Raw genomic sequence first — 26,594 nt, forward strand, 5'->3', positions numbered from 1 at the left:
TTTTCATTTCATAACAAATCTTAAGGATTTATTTCCCAAATTTTTGTATTTTAATCCACACAAGAGTAGGCTAATAGCATGCTCATTTTGCCAGTGGTTCCGAGGTGACATTACTAAAACTTTAACGTAAACAAAAAACCCATTTATGGAGAACAAGGGCCTCTCTGTGTGCAATTTAAACGTACTTTTTAAATCCTTAGTGTAAAAATATACGAACAACAAATGGACCAAATCTAGTTAACTGTGCAATGAAATAAAAACATTTGTTTTTACTTGTAAACCAGTTTACACGTTCAAGGAGCAAACAAACAAGTCAATTAATTATATGCAGTCAGTTTTGCAGTTGAAAAACAAAACAAGGCCAAATGTTTAAATGTTAAAAGCAGGAATTTATTTAGACCACTGTAGATACTCAAAAGATCATGTTTCTGTTCACAAAACTTAAAACACTTTCACATAACGTTTACAGAGTACAGTAGATACCCATCATGACTTGAGGGGCAGTTTCCTAAAAATTTCATGAAATACTGCAGTGACTCAAACCACGAGGCGTGTAACAATATGTCCCCCCTTGCAATCAGATAAATTGTCGCAATTCAGTCAGAATTGGATTCAACGATAAATGCATGTGATGCCATTGCGGTGAGTGTAGCGCCTCTAGCGGCTGCAGGGTTTACACGAATCAATCATATACAACATATAAGAATCAAAAAGAATCGATCCTCGCACCCATGCTTTGATGTACATTGTGAGCTTAAAAATCGATTTTAATCGATGAAATCTGTGCATCATCTAATGCCTATAAACCACTTCAGGAACGAAAACCGCTATTCACCGCGTTAATCATGAAATGTTTGTAACGTCAAGACGCAGGACCATTGTAGATCACGCTTTGATGCTTCTCCACAACCCTCCAAAGCCTCTTCTCATTTTTACAACCACACAGAAGCATGCCGAAATAAGTGCATTATAAAAATGAGGCACTAACATGTACAGTAAAATTACGTTAATAAGGAAATAAGTTTGAAAACACGATAAGAAAAAAGAAAAACCTCATCAGTATCATGATTACGAATGCCTTTTAACGGATAAATATGCCTTACAATGGATAAATAGATAGTGGGCCAATGGTTTGGGCAATGGCCATTCTTTGTTAAATCGGATGCTGCCGATGGAATATCTAGAGTGAAAATCGAATCATCGTTACCAAGGCAGATCCGAGCGTTTAACGGCTGACACCAGACTTTAACGACTGCAATCTGTTATCAGGTGCTCTCTGGTTATAAGGCAGTGGTAATGATGAAGGTGATGGGTGCTTGCGGTCTATGCTTGTACTCTGCTGCCAATGCAGTCCCTTAAGTTTTTTTTGTCGTAAGAAAAATCACTAATGGGTTGGCATGGCCCGCCGACCTCCAAATGCTGACGAGCTTTCTTGCTTGGAAAGCACTCGTTCTGTCACATCTGTGAATCATCTCCACCGTCATCACACCCTGTGGAAGGAAATCATCATCAGCATCATCATACAACCATCATCATAATCTTCTTTATAATACTTTGTAGAGGGCTTTTCCTAATTTCTATTAGCGTTCATCACACACTAGTTTGTAATTGTCACACATGCATCATCATCATCTTGATATCAGCAAAAAATGGTCCTATAGATATCATCGCCATCATCATCGTCGTCATCTTTATAATAAGTGAAGCCACTGCAGACTGTGTCTGTGACACAGTGCCTCCATGAAGCCTTGCACTATGATCACAGTGGGAATACCAAGCGAACTTGTGAATTGATTTTATAACCTGATAAGAGGCTTCGCCTCCTTTCTGTTAGCTGCAGAAGCAGGCATTTAATAGGGATTGGACATTATCCTCCAATTATAAGAATGCTTCAGCTAAGTTTTGACGGTAGACAAGGAGTCACATACAGGTGCGACTAAGCGGCTATTGAGCAGGACGTATGCACTCTACATAGCCAACCGTGCTAAGTGGAGGTGCGGGACAGATGCAGGTGAATGCAGGCGAGTGTAGCTGGGGACAGGTGAGTGTAGCTGAATGCGAATGAGTGTAGCTGAGTGCAGGAGAGTGTATCTGAGTGTGAGTGAGTGTAACCGAGTGCAAGTGAGTGTAACCGAGTGCGAGTGAGTGTAGCTGTGCGCATGTGTCGGCGAGTGTAGCTGAGTACAGGTGAGTGTAGCTGAGTACAGGTGAGTGTAGCTGAGTAGATGTGTCGCTGAGTGCAGGTGAGTGTAGCTGAGTGCAGGTGAATGTAGCTGAGTAGATGTGTCGCTGAGTGCAGGTGAGTGTAGCTGAGTGCAGGTGAGTGTAGCTGAGTAGATGTGTCGCTGAGTGCAGGTGAGTGTAGCTGAGTGCAGGTGAGTGTAGCTGAGTGCGTGTGAGTATAGCTGAGTGCAGGTGAGTGTAGCTGAGTGCGGGTGAGTGTATCTGAGTGCGGGTGAGTATAGCTGAGGGTGAGTGAGTGTAGCTGAGTGGATGTGTCGCTGAGTGCAGGTGAGTGTAGCTGAGTGCGTGAGTATAGCTGAGTGCGTGTTAGTGTAGCTGAGTGCATGTGAGTATATCTGAGTGCAGGTGAGTGTAGCCGAGTGCAGGTGAGTGTATCTGAGTGCGGGTGAGTATAGCTGAGGGTGAGTGAGTATAGCTGAGTGGATGTGTCGCTGAGTGCAAGAGAGTGTAGCTGAGTGCGTGAGAGTGTAGCTGAGTGCGTGTGAGTATAGCTGAATGCGGGTGAGTGTAGCTGAGTGTGGGTGAGTATAGCTGAGGGTGAGTGAGTGTAGCTGAGTGGATGTGTCGCTGAGTGCAGGTGAGTATAGCTGGGTGCAGGTGAGGACTGACCTTCACTATGCGCTTCAGTTGATTCTGACGGAGACACAGACGAGAGCAGTTAGTCGTCGCTGTAGTGCAGTGAGGTTGACAATAAACACACAAGTGTGGGTCAACTGTAGAGGCATGTACAAGTCATATATTCATTGCTTAAATTCGATTATTATACTTTTCACATGTGCCAAAATCATGCATTCATATAGATTTTCCGTGACAAATGGAATAAACAAAACAGAAGCAAGAAAAACGTTGCACAATACAAGCACGATTGATCCTACACAGGAATGCAGAAAAAATTATGCAAATGAAACAAAAATTATAATTCATTTTCCTAAATTTGTGACCCGGATCGTGGCAAGTCAATGAATCGCAGAGTGAATAATTACAGGCCTTGTAGAAAAAAGTATAAACGAATAAATCACGCCTGCAGGGTGCCTTCACAAGCCATCACAATGCATTTTAAATTCTGGACATCTGTGAAAAAGAGCTTCATAGCTCATCAGATTTCTCCAGGATAAATACAGATTATGGATCTCAATACAAATTCAATAAAAAACACAAAAATTGTAAGAATACAACCAGCACTATTTAGAAAATACAACGTTAAAATAATTGGTGTCAATGATACAAACTGGTGCATATTATGAAGGTGCACTGTTGGAAGCTACATCTTTAATCACAACTTAAAACTATGTATGGACTCTCAGTACCTGATTTTGAAAGTAAATTGCAATACAAATGCTTTTATTCCAATGAATTAATTCGCAAAGAGGGATGCATTTTATAATATAAATCAAACACTTAATGTTACGTATCTATATTCGATTTTTTTTCATCAACATTACCCCTGTCCATTCACCCTCGTGATTTACCACAGCGTGCCCCGCCGCATTGGAAGCCAGTAGTGGTTCCTGTGTCATGGCAAGACTGGGCCTTGCCACAGGAATATCCAATTTCCACCTTGGGGCCAGGACCTCCAAAAGAGATACGCTCCACCCAGTGCTCGAAAAAAAGCATGGGAAAATGTTGACCTTTCAGGGTTGGGCAATAAACAACATCTCTCAGTGATTGACAGGTGGGGACAAGGCACAGGGAAGAAAGGGTGAAAGGCGCACAGCTATAAATACCTGGCCAGGTGACTCATCGGTAGAGCGAGTGGTTTGCAATCGGAAGATTGTGAATTCAAATCCTGGTTAAGTGGTTGACTCTACGCACTAACCCTCCGTGTTGGAAAAAATGAGTCCCAATTTGTGGGGAAGTCAACAGTGGTTGTCCTAAGGATAGATTTGCCCTCACCATAGGCATGAAGAGTTTCCACCACTGGTTCAGGGCTGCAAATGGGAGTTGAGCACCGCCTTGATGCTCATTTTGGGCAGGAATTACTATGACTCAAGTTGATATAAATGGAGAAAAGGGGCCACTGAGGAAAGGGGCAAGTGCGTGCGGGGGATGGCCCTTCTCACTCACCGCTTGGGGTTGGCGAGGTTGATGCGCAGAGGCCTCCCGCCCAGCCCCACGGCGCTCTGCATCTCCACCAGGGCGGCCTTTTGCTCCCGCTCGTCTCGGAACCTCACGAACCCAAATCCCCTGCACGCAGGTGAATGTCACAGGTTCAGACACACTCAAAGTCTGCCTCTTGACCTCTTAGCGATTGCTTGTGGCGGTCGGTACAGACATTTTAACCTCGAATAAAATAATATCCCACATTTAGCCCCATGAATGACACGAGACAAATGCTCTTAGCAAGCACCTATTAAAGCCCACGTGGCGTAAGATGGGGTGGTGTGAGCACTATAATGGGCACCCATTGTCTCTAGAGTGCTGTTGTTTGACCCAGCAGTAGTGTATTTGCCACTTATTGCAGAGGTCAATGGTTCAAACCCGGCTGGCCACCCTGGTTATTACTGCAGATGTATTAACCTTAACATATGTGCTGTCTGCTTCACAGTGAATGTGAAAGAGCCCATGACGTCATTCAAAAAGTGTAACATGGTCCACATTTTAAAAGTTTTGCGACAATTACTCAAATAGGTATACACATAGCAGCAATCAACGCCTCTTTCTGGCAGACATGCGCACTAGCAAGCTGGCGCAGTCACCTTGTCCCACACAGGGACAGCTCCCATTGGCGGTTACCTTCTGATGTTTGAGATTATATTTTATGCAAGATGCTTTGATATGTTGAGGCATTTAAGCAAGACCATATAAATAAATGCAAACATTATTATCATGTTTACACACCACACCAAGTAGTCATTTAAGGTTGAGAATTGAAAGCAAGGTGCCAGGTTTGTGACAGTGCGTGAATCGATGCACCGCCACTCCCCACATGCACAGATGTGGGGTGAGGACAAGGCGGGCTCAAGAAAGCCATGCAGTGAAGCACGTCCCATCAGCACAAACTCACTGCACTTCGCAGGGCCCCACAAGATGGCCATGGTGAAACAGCTCCATCTTGTGCTCTGGCTAGTGCCACAATGCACAGGCACTTGGAACAGGGCAAAGCTGGTCCCAAAGTCACCTGATTTAAAGCCGCACACAATGCAATGGCGACATCCAAAGTGCTTAGTGTGTGCTGTCCACGGGATATACGTGAACCAGTGTGCTGACTCCACTCCTGCATTTATCTCCAAATCACACAAGAATAACTTACAGACCGCCTTAGTGCACCGCATGGAGTGTGCGCGAATGCTTATATACGGCGTGTATCGCACGACGACAGTGAAATGGTCAAGGTGCAGACCTGCCAATGCTCGCTCACATCACTGCTGGTGGAAGGGCCGCCACTTGAGCAAACTCTAAGAAGGTATTTGGTTTACTCTTTCACGTTGACCAGGCCTATTCCAAGTGTGAATACCCACACTTTACCTCACTGCACGTGATCTGCTGATCAACTATCTGGTGCATGCCTATTAATTCAGCTGGGTGGACAAAGCTAGGGGCATCTGAGAAAGCTTCCTCATTGTTTGAACTGTTTAATCTCATCCACATGGTGTGCAACTACTGGACATCTGTGAAACTACTGGACATCTCATTGGATTCCTCCAGTATAAATACATATTCTGATTTTGAACCACGACACTGCAGGTCACAACACTGCTCTGCTTTTTCCCCTCCAACTGCTCCACTTTAGAATTATTTCCCATTGTCTCTTTCCATAAGCTTGTTTAAGTTTGCTCAATTATATATATAAAAAAATGTTAACCCTAATCTATTATAACTTTGATCATGCTGTGTGTTGCTGACTGCTAGACGTTTTGGGCCTTGGACCTGTGCTAAGCAACTGTGTTAAAAAAAAAAAGAGACGCCAGGAAATTTAATCAAACCGGCGTCCTTTGCATTACTTTGATCATGCTGTGTGTTGCTGACTGCTAGACGTTTTGGGCCTTGGACCTGTGCTAAGCAACTGTGTTAAAAAAAAAGAGACGCCAGGAAATTTAATCAAACCGGCGTCCTTTGCATTACAAGTCCATTGTGCTCACCATTACCCCACGGAAAGCTCGAGCAATAAAGGACTTTTGACCAAATTTGCCAAATTTAAATAAATATTTGCCAATTACTTCACTGTGATACACATAGCAATCACCCTCTACAACAATAAAACATGGTAGAACCTTCCTGAAAAACAGTTGTATCTCAGCGAGGCTTTCCTGGGTAATGTGTAAAAATGAGAGTAATAATATAATAATAATCATGACCGAGGCAGCTGGCATTGTGGTTACGGATGTCTGAGCCACAATCTGGAGGGATTTAGTGAGAGCCTAGCTGGGGTGTCAACTCAGCCATTCACCCCACTAGGGACAATTAAATACGTAGGACAGCAATCAATTAAATATGTACAACAGCAGTCAATTAAATTCGTAGGACAGCAGTCAATTAAATACGTAGGACAGCAGTCAATACATGGACAGCCTGCCTCTGCCATGAGCATGTCGAATTTCCAAGTTCAAGGTTATCTGTTGAGCCAAGTGAGAACTCAAAATACCAAAAAAGTCTAATTTGCAATAGTGACCTGGTTCAACAAGATGAAAAAAGCTTATAGAATATAAAAGTACAGCAATGAAGCAAATAGATATCAAAGCAAAAACAACTGCGCTATGGATGAGCGCCACCCCAATAGACAAAGCTTTGACCGCGAGGGTTGGCCTGGAAAAGCGACGACTCGCGTAACCACCGACTGCACTCACCGCGAGTGCCCAAGGTCGTCCACCACCACTTTGCCGGCGCGGCATGAAGGGTAGCGCCGCACAAAGAAGTCGTAGAGCTGGAAGTCGTCGACGTCGTGCGTCAGGTCACCAATGTAGAGCGAGAAGTCCGACCTGGTGAACAAAGACAAAGATCCCCCGTATAGCCTTAAGATACTGTTGGGGAAAGTGCTAATAGCGAGCACCTATGAAGGCTGCACGGTAGATGAGAGGGTGGGTGGCCAGCACCATGCCCGGCCGCCTTTGTCTCCCTAGTCGTGATGACTACACACCGCACCAGGTACTTATTTAAGGCTGAGTTGACCTAGGGGAGCCCCAGGACCAGTTCAGATAATCGTCACTGGTGTTAACCGTGAGCAGGAATCAAATCCAAATCGCCGAGTTCATAGCGCAGCGCGCTAACCATTGCACTACCCCTCCGCAACTGGTGAACACAACGCACATACACACACACACACCCCTCAGACAGAGAAATCTAATTCACAGCAGCTACACACTCATTCACCTCCCTTCCAAGGCCCGACAAGGCACATTCAACTCTACTGATGGTATTTGGATTCAAATGAATGATCTCCATTTCGCCTAGACTATGGTAATATTTCTGTTTAAGGTGACACGAAAATATTTAACAAGTGGCGCCACCGTGAGATGGGGCTACCATCTCCCACCGATGCAACTCAGACTATGGACCATATAGTGAAACACTGTACTCTGACCTCCTTCAAAAGAAGAATATAAAAACTACACGCACTCGCTCCTGAAGCCCTGTCGTGGCTAGCAGACCTTGACATTGGCATTTAGCTACTGAACATATTGCCATGAGCTTGAAAAGAGACGATCTGCATGTACAGTCTTGCGATACGATCATATTTGGACACGTCAATTCAGGTTATGTTTTTATTGTATTTGGACTACAATGGCCTATTCTTTTCAAAATGACGTCACGTGATCTTTAAAATCCACTGTGAAGGAGACAGCGCAAATTATTTTACAGTTAAACACCCGCAGTGATAAACACTGGTCTACAATTTTTTAGACGTCATATGCTTTAGAGATGAAATCTTCTGTTTGTTATGGATTTTGATGTGCTTCATTCAAATATGGCAATTAAACAACTGATTGGCTACTGTTCCCAAGATATTTACGTTTGTTGCTTTACATGATAACATGTCACCTGTACTGTTCATTTAACACTTAAAAAATCAGCAAAAGGTTATAAAAATAAAATGTATTATGAAACAAAAGACAAAAAAACTATTCATAGGCCTGTGTCTCGAGAGACAATTCTTTTTGCACCTTACGATGTCAGCTATAGGTTTTGCAGCGCCTAGAATGACTTAGTAGGCCAATCCTTGAGTGACAATCCTTGCCATATAGCATTGTGATATATAACGACTTATTGTTGGTAGCTTAGCTGATTGGAGAATATAGAGTTTATTGATAACATTAAGGTAATTTATATTTTAGTTTTTTATTGGTTCACTATATAGTATTCATTATACATTGTATTGTATACCCAGTTACTGTGAATAGCTCAGATGTGTAGACCTTGACTTCAACATAGCCATTTCTGTGACCAGTCACTAGCCAATCACTCAGTTATTTCAATGCTAAATTCGCCTAGTTATTTCAATGCTAAATTCTCCTGTTTGATTTGTACTAGGTGCCTCGGTGAATGTGTATGCTCTGTCTTTAAACATAGCTATTTCTGTGACCAGTTACAAGCTAATCACTCAGCTATTTTAATGCTAAATTCTATGCTAATTCCTTTGTCAAGGGGTGCCTCTGCGGATGTGTATGCTTTAACTTAGCTATTTCAATGCTAAATTCTATGCTAATTCCTTTGTCAAGGGGTGCCTCTGCGGATGTGTATGCTTTAACTTTAACATAGCCATTTCTGTGACCAGTCACAAGCTAATCACTCGGCCATTTCAATGCTAAATTATATGCTAATTCCTTTGTCAAGGCGCTTTGTTTCTTCTGACACAGCTTAAAGGTCGTGATCTGAACGTGGCTTTTTTCACTCCAGCGCTGTCCTACCAGACAGTCTCATCCCTTCACCTGATGAAGGCCGCTTGTGTTGTGGCCGAAACTTCGTGAGAATATTATTGTGTTATTTTATTTTATCAATTTAGTATTTTATTCTCATTCTACGTGACTTTACCGAAAGAACCAAAGAAGAAGCTCCAGAGGTGTTTGTTGCTTTTTCTTTATGTCGCTACCTCTTGGTCTGCCAAGCAGTGTGTCTTTTCTCCTCACCTCTCCTGAGGCCTGTTTTCACAGCCTGCTGCCAGCTGAGTCAGTCGCCGGCAGTTTTCTCCCAGTCATTTGGGTTGATGTCACAGCTCTTCGTGTCCCGTTTACAGACATCTTTGAAGCGCAGGACTGGGCGACCAGTGACCCGTGTGCCTGATGCCAGCTCGCCGTACAAGACATCCTTGGGTATTCTGCCATCCTGCATGCGGCGCACGTGTCCAAGCCATCTCAGGCGCCTATGACTGAGTAGAGAGTACATGCTGGAAATGTTGGCCAAGTTGAGAATTGAGGTGTTGGGAATGCGATCTTGCCATCTGATATCGAGGATGCGCCTGAGACATCGGAGGTGGAATGTGTTTAGTCGATGTTCTTGATGGGCGTATGTTGTCCAGGACTCAGACCCATAGTGGAGGGTGTTAAGGACGCAGGCCCGATACACTTGTACTTTGGTGTTGAGCGTTAGGGATTTGTTCTCCCACACTTTTAGTCAACCTGAACATAGCTGTAGACGCCTTCCCAATGCGCTTGTCAATCTCTGTGACAAGGGACAAATTGTAGGTGATGGTAGAACCCAAGTAGGTGAAGTCCTGAACGACTTCCAGGGTGTAGCTGCCAATGTTTATAGAAGGGGTGTCTCTGACATCCTGGCCCATGGTCTTTTTTAGACTGATTGTCAGGCCAAAGTTGTTGCAGGCATTGGCAAGGTGGTCGATGAGTGTCTGCAAACCTTGATCTGTGTGAGCTGTCAGCGCAGCATCATTAGCAAAAAGGAGTTCTCTAATGAGGACTTTGCAGACTTTGGTTTTGGATCTGAGACGGCCAAGGTTGAAGAGTTTGCCATCAGATCTTGTATGAAGAAAGACTCCCTCTTCTGCTGGCCCAAAGGCATGTGTGAGCATAAGTGAGAAAAATATTCCAAACAGTGTTGGGGCAAGCACGCACCTTCAAATCGCCACAAAGCTGCCACTGATGTTGGTCATAATTTATGCACCTCAAAAGTTGTTTCATGTTGTCAAAGGTTTCCTTCATATAGTCTGCATGACCAACTGGAATTGATGGCAAAACATTGCCATTATGCAACAAAACAGCTTTAAGACTCATCTTCTATGAATCAATAAACAGTCTCCAATCATCTGGATCATGAACGATGTTGAGGGCTGCCATCACACCATCGATGTTGTTGCAGGCTACAAGATCACCTTCCATGAAAAAGAATGGGACAAGTTCCTTTTGGCGGTCACAGAACATGGAAACCCTAACATCACCTGCCAAGAGATTCCACTGCTGCAGTCTGGAGACCAACAGCTCTGCCTTACTCTTGGGTAGTTCCAAATTCCTGACAAGGTCTTTCAGTTCACCTTGTGTTATGAGGTATGGTTCAGAGGAGGAGAATGGGAGAAAATCTGGGACATGTGACCTTGATGGTTCAGGACCAGAAGTTTCATCCTCTTCCTCGTCTGACTCAAGTGAGTGATTCTGGTGCATCAGGAACCGGCAGTCCTTCTCCATGGGGTACCGGGCGTGTAGCTGATGGAATGTTTGGATAAGGTACAGTCCACTTTTTCTTCTTTGACACACCGTTCTCAACTGGAGGCGCCATGCAGAAGTAACAATTGCTGATATGATCTGTTGACTCTTTCTAAATCGTTGGCACTGCAAAATGCATATATTTCCTTTTCCTGTTCAAGCACTGGCAAAGATTTGTTTCGCAAGTGTTGCAGCATATGTGTGGGGCCCACATCTTGTCCTGATCTCCAATTTTGAAGCCAAAAATAAGGTGATAGGCTTTAAATTTTGATTTAAAGCTTTCGTGACTGCAGTAATTCATATTCTTAGTTTTTTCGGTAAAGTCACGTTGAAGAGAAACAACAAAATAACAAAATATATATAAAACAATAAAAAATTCTCACGACGTTTCGACCATAACTCAAACGGTCATCACCTGATGGTCATCACCTGATGATGACCGTTTGAGTTATGGTCGAAACGTCGTGAGAATTTTTTATTGTTTTATATATATTTTGTTATTTTGTTGTTTCTCTTCAACGTGACTTTACCGAAAAAACTAAGAATATGAAATGTGATAGGCTTTCTTAACCATAGTGGTTATACTGCGCTTTTGAGAAGCAAAAGTCACTTCACCACAAACATAGCAGAAGTTATCTACTTTGTTCACACAAGTACGAGGCATCTCTGCTCACTTTGGCTAAACAGAAATGCATCCCTTTGCAAAATCAAACGCTGACAAATAAGAGAGCACGACACTGTATGATTTCTAGAGCTGATATAGGGCAATTTGTTCAGCAGAGGGAAAAGCCTAGTTATGATTGCATCATCCATGACTTCTAGGAATAACATGATGCAATTCATATCATGTATAACGCAATACCAGGTTCAGATTGCATCATTCATTGTTTTGCTCAAAAAGCAAGTGCTATCCAAACCCAGTAATAGATTTATTCACAGATCCAGTCAAAAATGTACTTTAGTCATTTCTGGTTTAAATTGATATCCCTTCTTTTTATAACTCACTTATCCTCCGCCATTCCCAAGTCAAGGGTCGTATATATCTTTAAAACTTGAGACAATCAACAATTTTAAGCATCATTTTCATTCTCAGTGACCCAGAATTAGTAAAGTTGGACTACATTTATTTAGGAAGCATTTTGGCTGTAGACCAGTGTAACCAGCGCCACCTGGTGGGGTTGCACAAAGAACCTCTGCAACCTTGTTTCGTCCCTTAACATCGTAAATCTTCCTTTAAAAAATATCCTGAAGCAGAAGATTAGTGCTGGATAGAGTTACATTTGCAAATGTGATTTGTAGCTTTGATCCTTACCTGTGTATAGATAGTTCAATGTTAATGTAACATTGTACTGAGGGACTACTGCTGTGTGGTGTTGTCTTCGAGTGGTCTTGGACTCATCTTCTTTGGTTCTTTCGGTAAAGTCACGTAGAATGAGAATAAAATAATAAATTAATAAAATTAAATAACACAAAATTCTCACGACGTTTCGGCCACAACACAAGTGGCTTTCATCAGGTGAAGGGACGAGACTGTCTCGAGGACGTGACTTTACCGAAAGAACCAAAGAAGATGAATCCTTGCAGTCACGAAAGCTTTAAATTGGTCTTGGACTGTTTTGTTGTTTTTGCTGCATTGCTAAAGCTTGATAAATCAGACTAATTTAATTAATGTATTTATTATGTATTGATATTTAGTGACTTGCTTACCTGTTTCTCTATTTTGCACTCCTATTGTTTTTTGCATTGTGTGCCATTATAACTTTCTGAACCGCCCATACTGGAAATCGGTAATCGGGATAACCGGATATCCGGCTGCTGCAAAATGCTGACTGCCACCTTGTGCTGCCCTGCAGGCTGCTTGAGCGGCAGCCTTTCGAACTTATCGAACTTATTAGCCACATCAGCGGCTCCGACCTATTAATAAACTCCGCGTGCAAATCCATTAAATTAGTTTTATACATTTGTGGCGCCCATTGGAAAACATACACTGGATATCTCAGAATATTGAAGTCAGCCCCCCCAAAGTCAAAATCCTGGCTCCGCCCCTGTTCATAGTTGATAGGATTCCTCCTGCAGTCTAAATAAAGATTCTGATTCTGAACGAGCGGAGAATGTGCGAACACTCGGCCCTGTCACTGCCCATGAATTACTATTATAATACTTAAAATGATCCCAGCCTGAAATAAAACAGAAAGGTGGTGAACGAGCGTACCCTTGGGGGCGAGGCGTGAATCCGTCTGACCGAGGAGCCATGGTTGTCGGTCTCTGTGCCCAGTAACTCCTGTCAAAACACACATACACAATATTCCAAATTGATTTTGTTTCACCAAGTGAGAAAATAATAAATCAGGAGAGTCTGCTTTGCAAGAGTGATCCGTGTCACCAAACTGACTAAAGCAATGAATAAAATAAGATACACTAAAGCAAAGAGAAATCAAGGGAAAACCATAAAACAAAATTGAAAATAAATCAATATTAAATAAAAGAATTTCTCAAATTTTCTTGGAAATTTTTCTCGTGTTACAGACCCTTTGAAATGCATTTCGTGTGTCCGTTGCGCCAGTGTGTAAATAGGCAAGGTCATGTGTTAAAATTATGTGGGGCTCAACACAACAGCACCATGCCAAGCTGTGCAACTGTACATTTGTAGTGACGTAAATGGAGTCACTAAGGTGTATAGCGCTAGCTACTGTCACAAGAGTGGAACTATGAGTTTTGGGCCTCTCTGGCACCAGAGTAGGTATGGCATGGAAGCGGGCATAGTTCGGATGACGGTCAGAGAGACGGCATGCGAGGACATGATAGTCTAGGTGACTCCGAGAGGGCACGTGACCGGGAAAGGGTAGCGAGGGGGCCCAAAGGGAGGCTTGAGGGACACGTGATGCTCGGTCGAGAATCTTCTGGTGAGATCCAGAAGGGGGCGTGGCCGAGGGCGGAGCGAGGCCACGCTCGGGAGCATAAAGCAGAGGTCCCGAGAGCAATCGCTGCTGTCTTCTGGGAAATAATCTGCCATGCTACGTCTCCTCGATCTTCGGTCTTCGGTCGTCACGTTCGGCATCATGGGTCAGGCAGTACGTTACTGATCTGACCCGGTTATGTAGTTACCCTGTTGAAGTCTAGTTAACTGTTGTTATATGTTATGTAGTTACCCTGTTGGGGTTGTAGAATAAACATGTTGCCTCCAAGTTCAAGTATGTGTCTCCGTGAAATACACTACACATTTAACAGTAAAAATAATAATCTGAACTTGTAATGCGCCGAACAGCATTCACTCTCTCTCAAAGAGCGAGAACGACTGAGGAGATGCGAGGAGGAACCACAGGTGAGCAGGAAAGGCAGCAGATAGGCGGTGAGCATGTGCCAAATTCCCCTCCCAAGCTATGCGGCCCTTGATATATTAAGGTGTTGTCATTGAATTAATGAGTGTTTACGTGTGGGAGCAAACCAGAGCACCCAGATAAACCCCATGCGTGCGAGGGGGCAACACTCTATCCCATACAGATGGAACAGGTGCAATCCTATGATCCCACTCTAAGATATCCAGGGGTTATCATGGATAGAAGCCTGAGATTCAAGCCCCACGTAAAACGGATTTGTGACAATACAAATCAAGAATTGCTCCGCGACAGAACACTTGTAGGAACAGCTTGGGGTGTCTCAGCTGATGTTCTACAAACTCCCGCCCTCTTATTGATCCACTCGGCCACTGCGCTCCAACCTACTCCAGGGGCTCGTACACAACTGTGCTAGATGCACAGTTAAATAACGCGATACGAATCATAACTGGAACACTTGAACCGATATCAATCCCCTTGCCTTGCTGTTCTGTTGAACATTCTGCCACCAGATATCCGCAGAGACATGCAAACTGCAAGGGAGTTTGTAAGTTTTGTCAACGACAACCACCTACCCATCATTAACCAAGATCTCAAAAATATACCTAGTTGCCGTCGAAAGTCCCATTTCCCCTTCTGGGATCATGCTGTCACCTTCCTAGATTCTCACCAAGATCCTAAATAATTCTGGCGAACAAAGTGGAACAATGCGAACATCCAGAATAAACACCTTATTCCAAACCCAAATATCACACTTCCTGGCTTTGACATTCCTCCTTAAAGACGTCAGATTAACCATCAACTGCATCAGAACATCAGCCCAATGTGCATTCATGGAAAATTAAAGACAAGCCACAGTGTGATCGTGGCCATGCAAACCAAATTATGAACCATATAGTAAATGACTGTATTTAGTGCTTCTTCAATGTAGGAATATCAAAACTACACAAATTCTTTCCTGAACCCTCGTGTGGTTAGCAGACCTCGACAGTGCTATTTAGCTCCTGAACATATTGCCAGACGCGAGAATAGAAACAATAGGTGTAATACACATTTGCTATACCACCTTCTCCTGGCAAGCTAGGGTATGACACGTCCACACCCACAGGGAGTTAGAACAGATGGACATAAGTCCACACTTTGCTAAATCACCTTCTCGTGGAAAGCCAAGTTATGGCACCCCGATACCCACGGGAAGGGAATTTGACAATATCTGTGAGATCCACCAACAACTCGCTGCCTCCACAGTGCAAGGTTACAGGCCACATGCGGCGTAGCCCAGTTTAATGCAGACGTATACTTTTGTTTGTCGAACGGAAAGTGCTCACATCACGATTGTGGGAGATAGGTGAAGAACCTGAGGCTGCACTTACCTAGCCCCGTCGTTCACCGGTGTCCTGTTGTGGTTCGCGTAATTCAGCTTGAAAAGTTTGTGCTGCAAAGTCATAACACGCATTTGTTCTGGCACCATTCATACAAAACTCAATTTAAAAGGCATGCAATGACACATCAGTTCATTGATGACACTCATGCTACACGCATAGAATCACACTCATGAGAATTAATTATTCATCATTATTATGCATAATGCAAATTACGTTCAATTTACATTTATGCTGATGAAGCAAACGAGAAACAGGATATATACAATGAGAAGCAATACAAATGAGATAAGGTATAGGATACCTGGAGTCTCTTGCTTTTTTCGTAATTATTTTTATACTTTATACTTTTTATACTTTATTTGTGCTTTTTAACAAGAGTACAGAGGCAAACAGAACCAGAATCCATAATATAAGTTTTTTGGGTGAGATCGCATAAATATAAATGTGTTGTTAAACCCGCCACCACCCGAAACAGCCAATTAGTAAGGTTTGTCACGTAAACAGAACATGCCAATTCCTTACTAGTACAGCACACCAGTGTTTTGGACAGCAAATCCACAACATTTACAATCTGAGTACCAGAGTCGAGAGTTGTCAAGTAACCGACACTTGACAGTACGCATAATACCGCAGCGTTCCTAAGCTGCTATCTAGGTTGAGAAAATGCAAAAGTGGTAAAATAGGAGACAGAAAAAAGGGAAAGTAAAATAGGAGGAGGGTGGCAGGGTTATGTCAAGAGACAGGGAAGAAGTCAAACCAGCAGTGAGCCAACAAAGGGGAACCATATTATTCTACACATCGCCTATTATGCCGACAAACAGAGCCCCCAAATGTCCTGCCACTCTTGAACATCAGATTGAACCGATGTTCAAGAGTGGCAGGACGACGTGTCACACGCCTACTCGTAACGGCGGCAATAATAAGAGTGACCATTGCTTTGGGGAAAGCAAGGAAATTAAAACGTCATCGGCTGTACAGCACGCGCAAGCATCGAGGTTGTGTGTGCCTTGCGGGTACAACTCCGAGCTCAACCACAAACCCCTGGATGAGGTCAGCTGAGTCAAGTTATTCATATGAATTTGCATACAGCTCTGCCACAGGCTATCATTGATTTGCACACGCCTTGTTTATAACAAAGTCCTCGTGGCATTAATAATCCACTCAAGGCGCGGGCATTAGGTTTATAGAGTTCCAGAGAGATCTCGTGCGGGGGACATTGAGCGTTCGTCGTGGGTGTTTATTCTTTGTCTCTTGGGACTAACATATCCGTGCCTCATTGATTGTGAGCTGCCTGCATGAGAATGACTGAGTAACCACAATCACATCCTTCATTTGTTGCAAGGTGAGAGCAGTGTAAGAGCATTCTCTTCTCAGGATGAAAATGAAAGACAAAAAATCCCAAAATACAAAGACAATTAAGGATTGAGCACGTAAATAGGTTAAATTATGTAAAACATAAAATTATACCAAAACTGAGAATTCATATTTTAGTTATTTGTTAACAATGTTTAATATTATTATGCTTGATTACCTTGGAAAGCCTCACTGAAGTCTCAAGACTTTTGCAGGAGGGTCCAGCTAATTTTTCAAACTTGGACCACTGGGACACAGTAAGGTGCAACATTCAAGAGGCCTGGTCCAAAACATAAACTATCACCACTTAGATGGGCAATGTGAATGCTACCTACTGGTCTCTTAACATGGCAAATAAAAGTAAAATTACATTATAATCGACTCAACTGAAAATTTGAATGCTACCTACTGGTCTCTTAACATGGCAAATAAAAGTAAAATTACATTATAATCGACTCAACTGAAAATCTTACCACATCATTCACTTCCAATTGCCAAATGAACAATTGCTGAATGGGTATCACTAGAGGTTTTTCTGTAATTAAAGTGAAACAACTAATCCAGGCACAAGCACCAAGGGTAGTGTTTATAAGTAGTGGTTGATACTGCAAAGATGTACTACGTAAGCACTGCTCACCAAGTACCATGGTGTGCTCATGCACATGCAGCCAGGTATGTTAGCTATAGTGTTGATGTGTGGGTAAATACTAACTGTTTTAACTTTTTTATTTTTGTAGGTAAGGTACACTGAGCTATTTGTTTATTTTTCAGAAGCGACCTGGCCACAAATGATAGCTAAACAAAGTGGCTTATCACCTGGAAATAAATAGCAGCCAAATACTCTAAACGCATGTGTCTAAATGTGGAGGGAAAAGCTGGAAGACCCGAAGAAAAATCCATGCAACCACAGGGAGAACATGCAAACTCCAAATATACATGCATCAGGGTCGGGACCGAACCCACGACTTCCTGTACACCAGGCGAGGTAGTTAACAACTCGCTGCCGTGGCATCTTAAATGTCGTAGGGAGACTGGATGGCTAAGCATGACGTGGTGGAGAGGTGCAGTTTCCAGGTGTAGTGGGCATCTGTGTAGTAGAGGGGCCATGTGCTGTGGCGGCAGCCGGAACTCACGTGCGCCGCGCCGGGAATGGGCTGTCCATTGAGACTGTGGAGGCAACGCTCGGCCGTGGACTGATCCAGGAACTCCACGAAGCCGTACCCTGCTGGCGCTCTGCGACAAACACCACCATTAATTAGCGCCTGTCATGCAGCTACCAACCCGCACTGCGGAAACTACCGCCACCATCGGCTCGTTCGCGATGTCTTGTACGCCCATGGGTCCTCATACATTGCTACCGCAGCGCTGCTCAAAAACTTGAGTGTGGTAGCACTGCGACATGCAATAGCGGTAGCGTATTCACTGCTTGTTGCACAAGTTCTTCCCCTGCACATTAAGCAGTCTCCCTCAACCTCCTTTCGTTTCTCTCTCAAAGCTTACTTCTTCTCCATTGCCCATCCCCTTCCTCTTCCCTCCCCTACTTCTCGTCCCTCCCCTGCACTTTCGTGACCCCTATGTACCCTTTGTTACGGACACTCATTCCTCGACGTTTGAACGCCCCTAGCATCTAAATCACTCTATTCATAATATAAGTTTTTGGGTTAGATCTCCTAAGTATAAATGTGTCGTAACCCTCCACCACCCGACACGCCAATTAGTAAGGGATTTGTCACGTAAACAAAACGCCCATTAGTTACTACTTCAGCCCACCAGTGTATTGGAGAGTAAATCCACTACATTTACAATTTTAGTACGATGTTTCGCTGGTAATTACATCCAGCATCATCGGACGATTTTCCAGAATGAAGCAGTCCACCTGCTTCCAGTCTTAAATCGAGCAGGAAGACGTCATTGCTGAACCATTCAGGTGCAGAGATCAGAGGCGGAGGAGGGGGGGGGTATTGTAACTATATAATAGATTAGTAATCAGTTAATTGGTATGTGTTTCCCCTATACGGAATTGTAATATTAAGATGCATTACTTAATAATACGCTTCCAGGCCGCACTAAGCCTGTAGCTGTCAGAGCAGTTAAAATTATTTGTATTTCTCTCAATTTCAATGGATTCTCGAATTAGTCTTGGCCAGTCATAATTAGTTTTACACAACACTTCAACGTTATTAAAATCAAATGAGTGTCCTTATTGGCAAGCATGTTCTGCAACTGCCGACAGTTGTGTTTGAGAGTATTTGATATTTATTTGGTGTTCTTTTAGTCTTATGCTAAGGTTACTGTCCAATATAGCATGTCACATAAGCAATTAATCCGATACACACCTTCTGTTGATAACTTAGGCAATTAATCTTTAGTACAAGATACCAGTTTTTGAATTTTGTGTAATGTGCAAAATCCTACTTTGATGTTTTGCTTTTGCAAAACTCGAGATAATTTGTCAGTTACTCCCGCGATATACATTTTAATTGTTTTAATAACCTGATTGCTTTCAGCAGTATTACTGTTCGATCTTGGTTTCGCATTTAATGCTGTTAATTTGAGCATTGTTGTAGCCATTCAATCGTAGCGCTTATTTAACGTGTTTAATCTCTCTCCTCAGACTTTCGCCATCTGACACTGTTTTAGCCCGATGTATGAGCATCTTGATGAGAGAGGATTTCTGTGCGGGGTGATGATGCAAATCTGCATTCAGATAGGCATCAGTGTCCGATCCCTTTCGGTAAACGCTGCGTGTTATTTTACCATTTAGGCCGCGTCCGAGAAAAATATCTAGGAAAGGGAGTGTGTTATTCACCTCAATTTCCATAGTAAACTGAATGGCCGGGGTTTTGTGAATTGAGATGATTTAGAAATGCATTAAGTGTATCTTTACCATGTGGCCAGACAACCAAAGTGTCATCGACATATCTAAACCAAAAATATGGTTTTAAAGTACTTGAAGCAAGTGCTCTTGTTTCAAAGTTTTCCTTGTACAGATTCGCTATAACAGAAGATAAAGGAGAGCCCATTGCTGCTCCTTCCTTTTGCTTAAAGAAATCACCTCTCCATAAGAAATGTGTTATTTAGACAATGGTCAGGTAGTTTTGGAATATCTTTTGATAAACCTGTCTTATTTACTAGCGTATCGAGTCATTTAAGTGACTCGTTAACTGGAACCTTAGTAAACAGAGAAATTACATCAAAGCTCACCAGACTATCATTAGGGTTAAGTTTAATATCTTTAATCACATTCACAAGATGTTCTGAATTTATAATGAATTAAGATGTCCAACCAATGTAGGGCTGTATTTGTTTAGTTACATATTTTGCTAATTTATATGGCAGAGCCTAATGTACTCACTATGGGTCGTAATAGGATACCGATTTCATTCATCTTTGGTAGCCCGTGCAGTCTAACACTCTAACTGGTTTTGAGGCCCTTGGCTTAATTTGGTATTGCTCAGCCTTGGTAATTAATGAATTGGCAAAGATTGCAGTAGTCTTAAGTTCTAAAGTATTAGTTGGATCTCGTTTAATTTTACTATAGGTACTTTCCTCTAGTAAATCTTTCATTTTATTATCATAATCCGCTCGTGACATCACTACAGTTTTGCGGCCTTTATCAGCAGCCAGAATTTGGATATCTTTATTTCATCGAAGCTCTCTTAAGGACTTTGCTTCGCTAAAGCTAATATTTATTTTTGGAACTTTGCTATTCTCAATTATTTTGGCAACCTCGTGCCTCGTCATCTCTGCCTCATTATGTGGAAGGTGTCTTACCGCTGATTCCACTTCAGCAATTATCTCATGTACTGGAATTGTGCAAGGGGCAACGGCAAAGTTAAGACCTTTAGAGAGGACCGATATCATGTCGCTGGTTAAATCAGTGTTAGTTAAGTTCATTATAGTTTGTTTTTAAAGTGTTCGTTATTAGTTGGGAATTGTTTGTTATGAAGTCAAGATAATTTATTAATTTGGTTAGTTTTGGTTAGGTTAAATACAAGCTTCAAATCAAAATTAAATACATTATCAGCCGATTGTTGTTATAGTGTGGATTATATTCCAATAATGTAATATTGGAATAGTGTATGTATGGATACACTATTGCTGATGTGCAAGTGCTTTAGAGATCCAGAAATGTGAGATAATTCACTCCTGTTGTGCTGTATTCTCTCTAGTAACAATAATTCGCTAGCTTTGTGTAGTATTTGGTTAGCTTTCACAGACTTTGTGATGTTATTTTAACTGCGTTTGGTATTACCTTTGAATCTATACACCTTTGAAGAATGCCAGTGAAGACATCAATTTTACAAGCTTAATGCAGAGTTTCTACAATTTTCTGGTTTTAAGAAAAGTATCCTCCCCATAGAGGTTAGTCATTTTAACACATAGGCTTTCGCGACCAATATTATTCATAATAAAGGTTTTGGGTGAGATTGCGTTATTTATAAATGTGTCGTAACCCTCCACACATTTATACTTACGCGATCTAACTAAAAAACCTTCATGAATAATATTTATTGCGAAAGCCTACGTGTTAAACTAAATCACTCTTATTTTTGTTACAGCTTTTTAAACTATGCAAAGCTCTTGAGTTAATGCGCTCTATAAATATACAATAAAGTTTGCGGTTTGATTCCAGCAGGCAGACAGAGTTAATACTGTGGGTGTTTGAACTATACAATACTGTGCACTGTCCACTTCACAGTGAATGTTTTTCGAAGATGAGTAGGTCATAATGTGCTGGCGTCATCGACTTAATTTGATCAATTTGAAGTCACACGCAAATTATGTCATTGGGACCCTCCTGAAAAATGTAAGACTCGGTTACACAATATGATCATTCACGAGTATATAATTTCTGCAGCATTGATTTAGTGCAAGCAAAATTGGTCCAGAGTTTTCTTGTATTAAATCAATGCTCTTGAGATTATGCACTCAGAGAAGGCCGCAGGGCCAATGAGTGAGTAACACTGTTATTTTCATGTGCAGATAAATATATAAAGCAAACATTGTCTGTCAATTAAGACAAAGTTAAGCTTTCCTGTGTAAAGTGTGATAATGATAATGATCTTTATTTAAATAAATTAAACTTCACATTAATAAATATGTACTAGATCACAACTAAAAGTGTATATAAATATCCAACACTTGGAATATATGAAATATGAGAACTTTAAATTTTATTTAAAGCGTTCGTGACTGCAGTGATTCGCATTCTTGGTTCTTTTGGTAAAGTCACGTAGAAGGGAAACAATAAAATAATAAAAATATAAAACAATAAAATTCTCACGACGTTTCAACTGCAACACAAGCAATCATCATCAGGTGTGAAAACCACAGCAAGAAAATTTGAAAAAAGTGGCGGTTATTTTTAACGTTAGCACCACGAAGAGCAATTTGGCAGTTATTCAGATGGACGAGTCCATCTATGTTCGGAAAAGAGGAGGGGGGAGACGAAAATAATAGATGCGGTCTGAAAGCCACCGTAAGCGTGAACAATCATCAATTAAGACCCGAAATGGTTTATCAAATCCTTCCAATGATTGCTAAGCCAAAATCCATCTTCTCGGTTGAAATTGTCTCTGTTTTTGTATATGTGGATAGCCTCATGAATGAATCTCTCATGGTAGCCAAATAGCTTGCAAAGAACCTCTGTCTTGGAGAAGTCAATGTCATGTGAGCCTACTGAATTATAACAGTGATCTGCCACAGCCGAGGTGTTGGTCCTACCGTGTTTTAGGTCTGCTTTGTGTTCACGAATGCGGTCCGAGACATGTCGTTTGGTTTCTCCAATGTAACTACTACCACAGAGGCAACTTTGTTTGTAGACGCCAGGGTACTGTATGTCTGGAACAGCATCTTTTACAGATGGAACTAGATCACGGATTTTATGTAGTGTGTTGAATCGGACCTGGATCTTGTGTTTATTCAAGATTTTGGAGATCTTTTTTGTGATCCCCGCAATGTAGGGTAAAGTAATGGTTTTAAAAGGCTCCTCAAAAGGGTCCTTCTTCATGGTTGGAGTAATAGCTTTGCGGATTGTGTAGTCGGAGTAACCATTAGCCTTAAGAGCTTGGTGTACGTGCTTGAGTTTACTGGCTATGTGTTCCTGGTCGGATATGCATTGGGCTCTATGGTGCAGAGTCTTGATGAGGGAATTCTTCTGGGATGGATGGTGGTAGGAATCTGGTTTCAGGTAAGCATCCGTATGGGTAGCTTTCCTGTAGACAAAGTGGCTCATTGAACCATCAGGTCTCTTTTTTATTAGGACATTCAAAACTTCCATGGTAAATCTGATGGCTGGGTATATGGAATTGATGTGGTCGAAGAATTTGTCTAGAGCAGGCCGGCCATGTGGCCAGATGACAAAAGTGTCATCCACGTACCTCTCCCATAAGGTTGGGCGTAGAGTGGCAGTCTGGATGGCGTCAGTCTCAAATTTCTCCATGAAAATGTTGGCTACAACCGGAGATAGGAGGGAGCGCCCATTGGGGTGCCCTCAGTTTGTTTGTATAAAGTTCCATTCCAAGTGAAGTATGTATTGGTTAAGCAGTGTCTCACCAGGGGGGGGGTACCTCAGTGTTTAGTCCTTGATGAACCAAGTCTTCAATGATTGCGATGGTGTCAGGTACAGGAACTTTGGTGACTAAAGAAACTACATCAAAACTGACAAGCAGGTCGTCTGGGGACAGGGAAATACCCTTGATTGTCGATACCAGGTGAGTAGAATTTTATACCGCAGAGGTGGAATTTCCAGTGAAAAGGCCGCAGGATTTCAGACAGAAAACGAGCCAGTTTGTAGGTGGGGGAGTTGATAGTAGAGACGATGCGACGAAGGGGTGTATCTACTTTATGTATTTTTGGTAAGCCGTATAATCTTGGTGGCCTGGCAGCAAAGGTTTCAACGAAAACTGTTTGGTTTGATCAATTAATGCGGTTGAATCAGAAATGATTTTGTTGGTTTGTATGACGAGGCTGTTGGTGGGATCTCTTTTTATTTTTGTATAGCTGCCATCGTTGAGTAATTCGGATGCTTACCTGAAACCGGATTCCCACCACCATCCATCCCAGAAGAATTCCCTCATCAAGACTGCACCATAGAGCCCAATGCATATCCGACCAGGAACACATAGCCAGTGAACTCAAGCACGTACACCAAGCTCTTAAGGCTAATGGTAACTCCGACTACACAATCCGCAAAGCTATCACTCCAACCATGAAGAAGGACCCTCTTGAGGAGTCTTTCAAAACCATCACTTTACCCTACATTGCGGGGATCACAAAAAAGATCTCCAAAATCTTGAATAAACACAAGATCCAGGTCCGATTCAATACATTACATAAAAGCCGTGATCTGGTTCCGTCTGTAAAAGATGTGATTCCGGACATACCTTACCCTGGCGTCTACAAACTAAGTTGCCTCTGTGGTAATAGTTGCATTGGAGAAATCAAACGACATGTCTCGGACCGAATTCATGAACACAAAGCAGACCTAAAACACGGTAGGACCAACACCTTGGCCGTGGCAGATCACTGTTATAATTCAGTAGGCTCACATGACATTGACTTCTCCAAGACAGAGGTTCTTTGCAAGCCATCTGGCTACCATGAGAGATTCGTTCATGAGGCTATCCACATATACAAACACAGAGACAATTTCAACCGAGAAGATGGATTCTGGCTTAGCAATCATTGGAAGAATTTGATAAACCATTTCGGGTCTTAATTGATTGTTCACACTTACGGTGGCTTTCAGACCGCATCCATTATTTTCGTCTCCCCCCTCCTCTTTTCCGAACATAGATAGACTCGATTTAAAGCTTTCGTGACTGCAGTAATTCATATTCTTAGTTTTTTCGGTAAAGTCACGTTGAAGAGAAACAACAAAATAACAAAATATATATAAAACAATAAAAAATTCTCACGACGTTTCACACCTGATGATGACCGTTTGAGTTATGGTCGAAACGTCGTGAGAATTTTTTATTGTTTTATATATATTTTGTTATTTTGTTGTTTCTCTTCAACGTGACTTTACCGAAAAAACTAAGAATATAGATAGACTCGTCCATCTGAGCAAACTGTCAAATCGCTCTCCGTGGTGCTAACGTAAAAATAGCCGCCACTTTTTTCAAATTTTCTTGCCGTGGTTTTCACACCTGATGATGATTGCTTATGTTGCAGTCAAAACGTCGTGAGAATTTTATTTTTTATATTTTTATTATTTTATTGTTTCCCTTCTACGTGACTTTACCGAAAGAACCAAGAATATGAGAACTTTAGTTTAAAATATCAAATCAGTAATGTACCTAGACAAAACATTTAAAAATAATAAAAGATTATATTATACGAGTTACTGAATTAGCTTTTCAAACTTTAGGGTAGAAACTATTAGACATTCCAGCAACAAACAATTAAGGGGTAATATTTATTTGGTGAATTGTGGATAATAGATTTTTAAATACAATTAACAATTAGGTCCTTCAGCAAAAAGCAACCACATCAATGTTTTCAATCAGCGTTTATTTCAGCAATCAAACTCTGCAATAGTTTGGCTTTCTGATTCTGGTTTTGTCAGAATCGTAGTCTGAGCACCCACATCAATGTTTTCAATCAGCGTTTATTTCAGCAATCAAACTCTGCAATAGTTTGGCTTTCTGATTCTGGTTTTGTCAGAATCGTAGTCTGGTTTTGACATCTTGGGTTTCATTACCAGGATGAGTTCATTAGCAATCTACACCTGCTGATGAAACTGGTCCAGAGTTTTACTTTGAAAACAAGATTTTTAAACTGATGGGTCTAAATAATATTTCTGATCATAAAGCAGCTTTGTCTCTTTATGTATTATTAGGGGGCATGTTGTGAAGCGCTATTTTGGAATTTGGAACTCAAGAGCGGCCAATTGGGATACATACCGCCCATCAATCGTTTTGTGCAGGCAGAAATTTAACCTGACTTGATGAGTTAAATCAGTTGGCACTACCATCTGAATACGTTGACTAACCATGGAAAATACACGTTACCTTTTGTATGATTATGAATATTCAGTGGTCATGACCCTGGAGAGTTGATTGTGTAACAATTGGATGAAACCAACAGTTGAGTCAAAAGGCCTTAATTGGCAACTCTGAAGGGATAGAGCAACCTTGCAAACCAAGCACAGTCTTAACTCTACCAAACTACTCTTTGGTTCTTTCGGTAAAGTCACGTAGAAAGGAAATAATTATTTATATTCTTTCTACGTGACTTTACCGTCGAAAGAAAATAAACGTAGAAAGAAAATTACCGAAAGAATCAAAGAGTAATTCCTGCAGTCACAAAAGCTTCAAATCAAGTTTTCTACCGAACTAGCCTATTGAGATTTGTTCCTAACCAAACATCTGTCCCTTAACCACATTAGCCAAACACTCTCCCTACTCACCGTATAACCCTAAGCCATAACGAGCCAATCAGTCTCTTATACCTGCCCGACCCTGACCCTACCCTAATCCTTACCTTAGAATTCTTAGGATTCAGTTGAAATTCCAAGGGCTCAGACACTTAAAACAATAACTAACAAAATAGTCGAATTCAACATAAATGATTCACCCGTAATGCAATTCTATAAAATATTATATTTCTGCTTAATAATATGATTGAAGATGTTTTGTCTTGTTACTGTCTCATCTATTCTGTTCCATTCCATTAGCATTAGG

At 41.8% G+C, this 26,594-nt stretch overlaps 1 protein-coding gene across 2 annotated transcripts in view; it reads right to left on the minus strand.

Moving 5' to 3' along the window:
- Positions 1 to 954: 954 nt before the first annotated feature.
- Positions 955 to 26,594, minus strand: part of LOC116946694 (tRNA selenocysteine 1-associated protein 1-like) — a 30,913-nt gene continuing 5,273 nt past the window's right edge. The window contains exons 3-9 of one of the 2 annotated variants that reach the window (XM_032961919.2): positions 18,036 to 18,135; positions 15,538 to 15,599; positions 13,042 to 13,110; positions 7,029 to 7,160; positions 4,309 to 4,428; positions 2,854 to 2,912; positions 955 to 1,490 (exon numbers count right to left, since the gene is read on the minus strand). In XM_032961919.2, the coding sequence (XP_032817810.1) occupies positions 2,903 to 2,912; positions 4,309 to 4,428; positions 7,029 to 7,160; positions 13,042 to 13,110; positions 15,538 to 15,599; positions 18,036 to 18,135 (493 nt within the window). In that variant the 3' untranslated portion in view covers positions 955 to 1,490; positions 2,854 to 2,902. The remainder of the gene's footprint in view (positions 1,491 to 2,853; positions 2,913 to 4,308; positions 4,429 to 7,028; positions 7,161 to 13,041; positions 13,111 to 15,537; positions 15,600 to 18,035; positions 18,136 to 26,594) is intronic. The other variant, XM_032961918.2, reaches the window with a different exon arrangement.

Source organism: Petromyzon marinus, chromosome 27 (genome assembly GCF_048934315.1).
Source record: "Petromyzon marinus isolate PM22_M1 ecotype Great Lakes invasive population chromosome 27, UKy_Petmar_22M1.pri1.0, whole genome shotgun sequence".
Classification (NCBI taxonomy): Eukaryota; Metazoa; Chordata; class Hyperoartia; order Petromyzontiformes; family Petromyzontidae; genus Petromyzon; species Petromyzon marinus.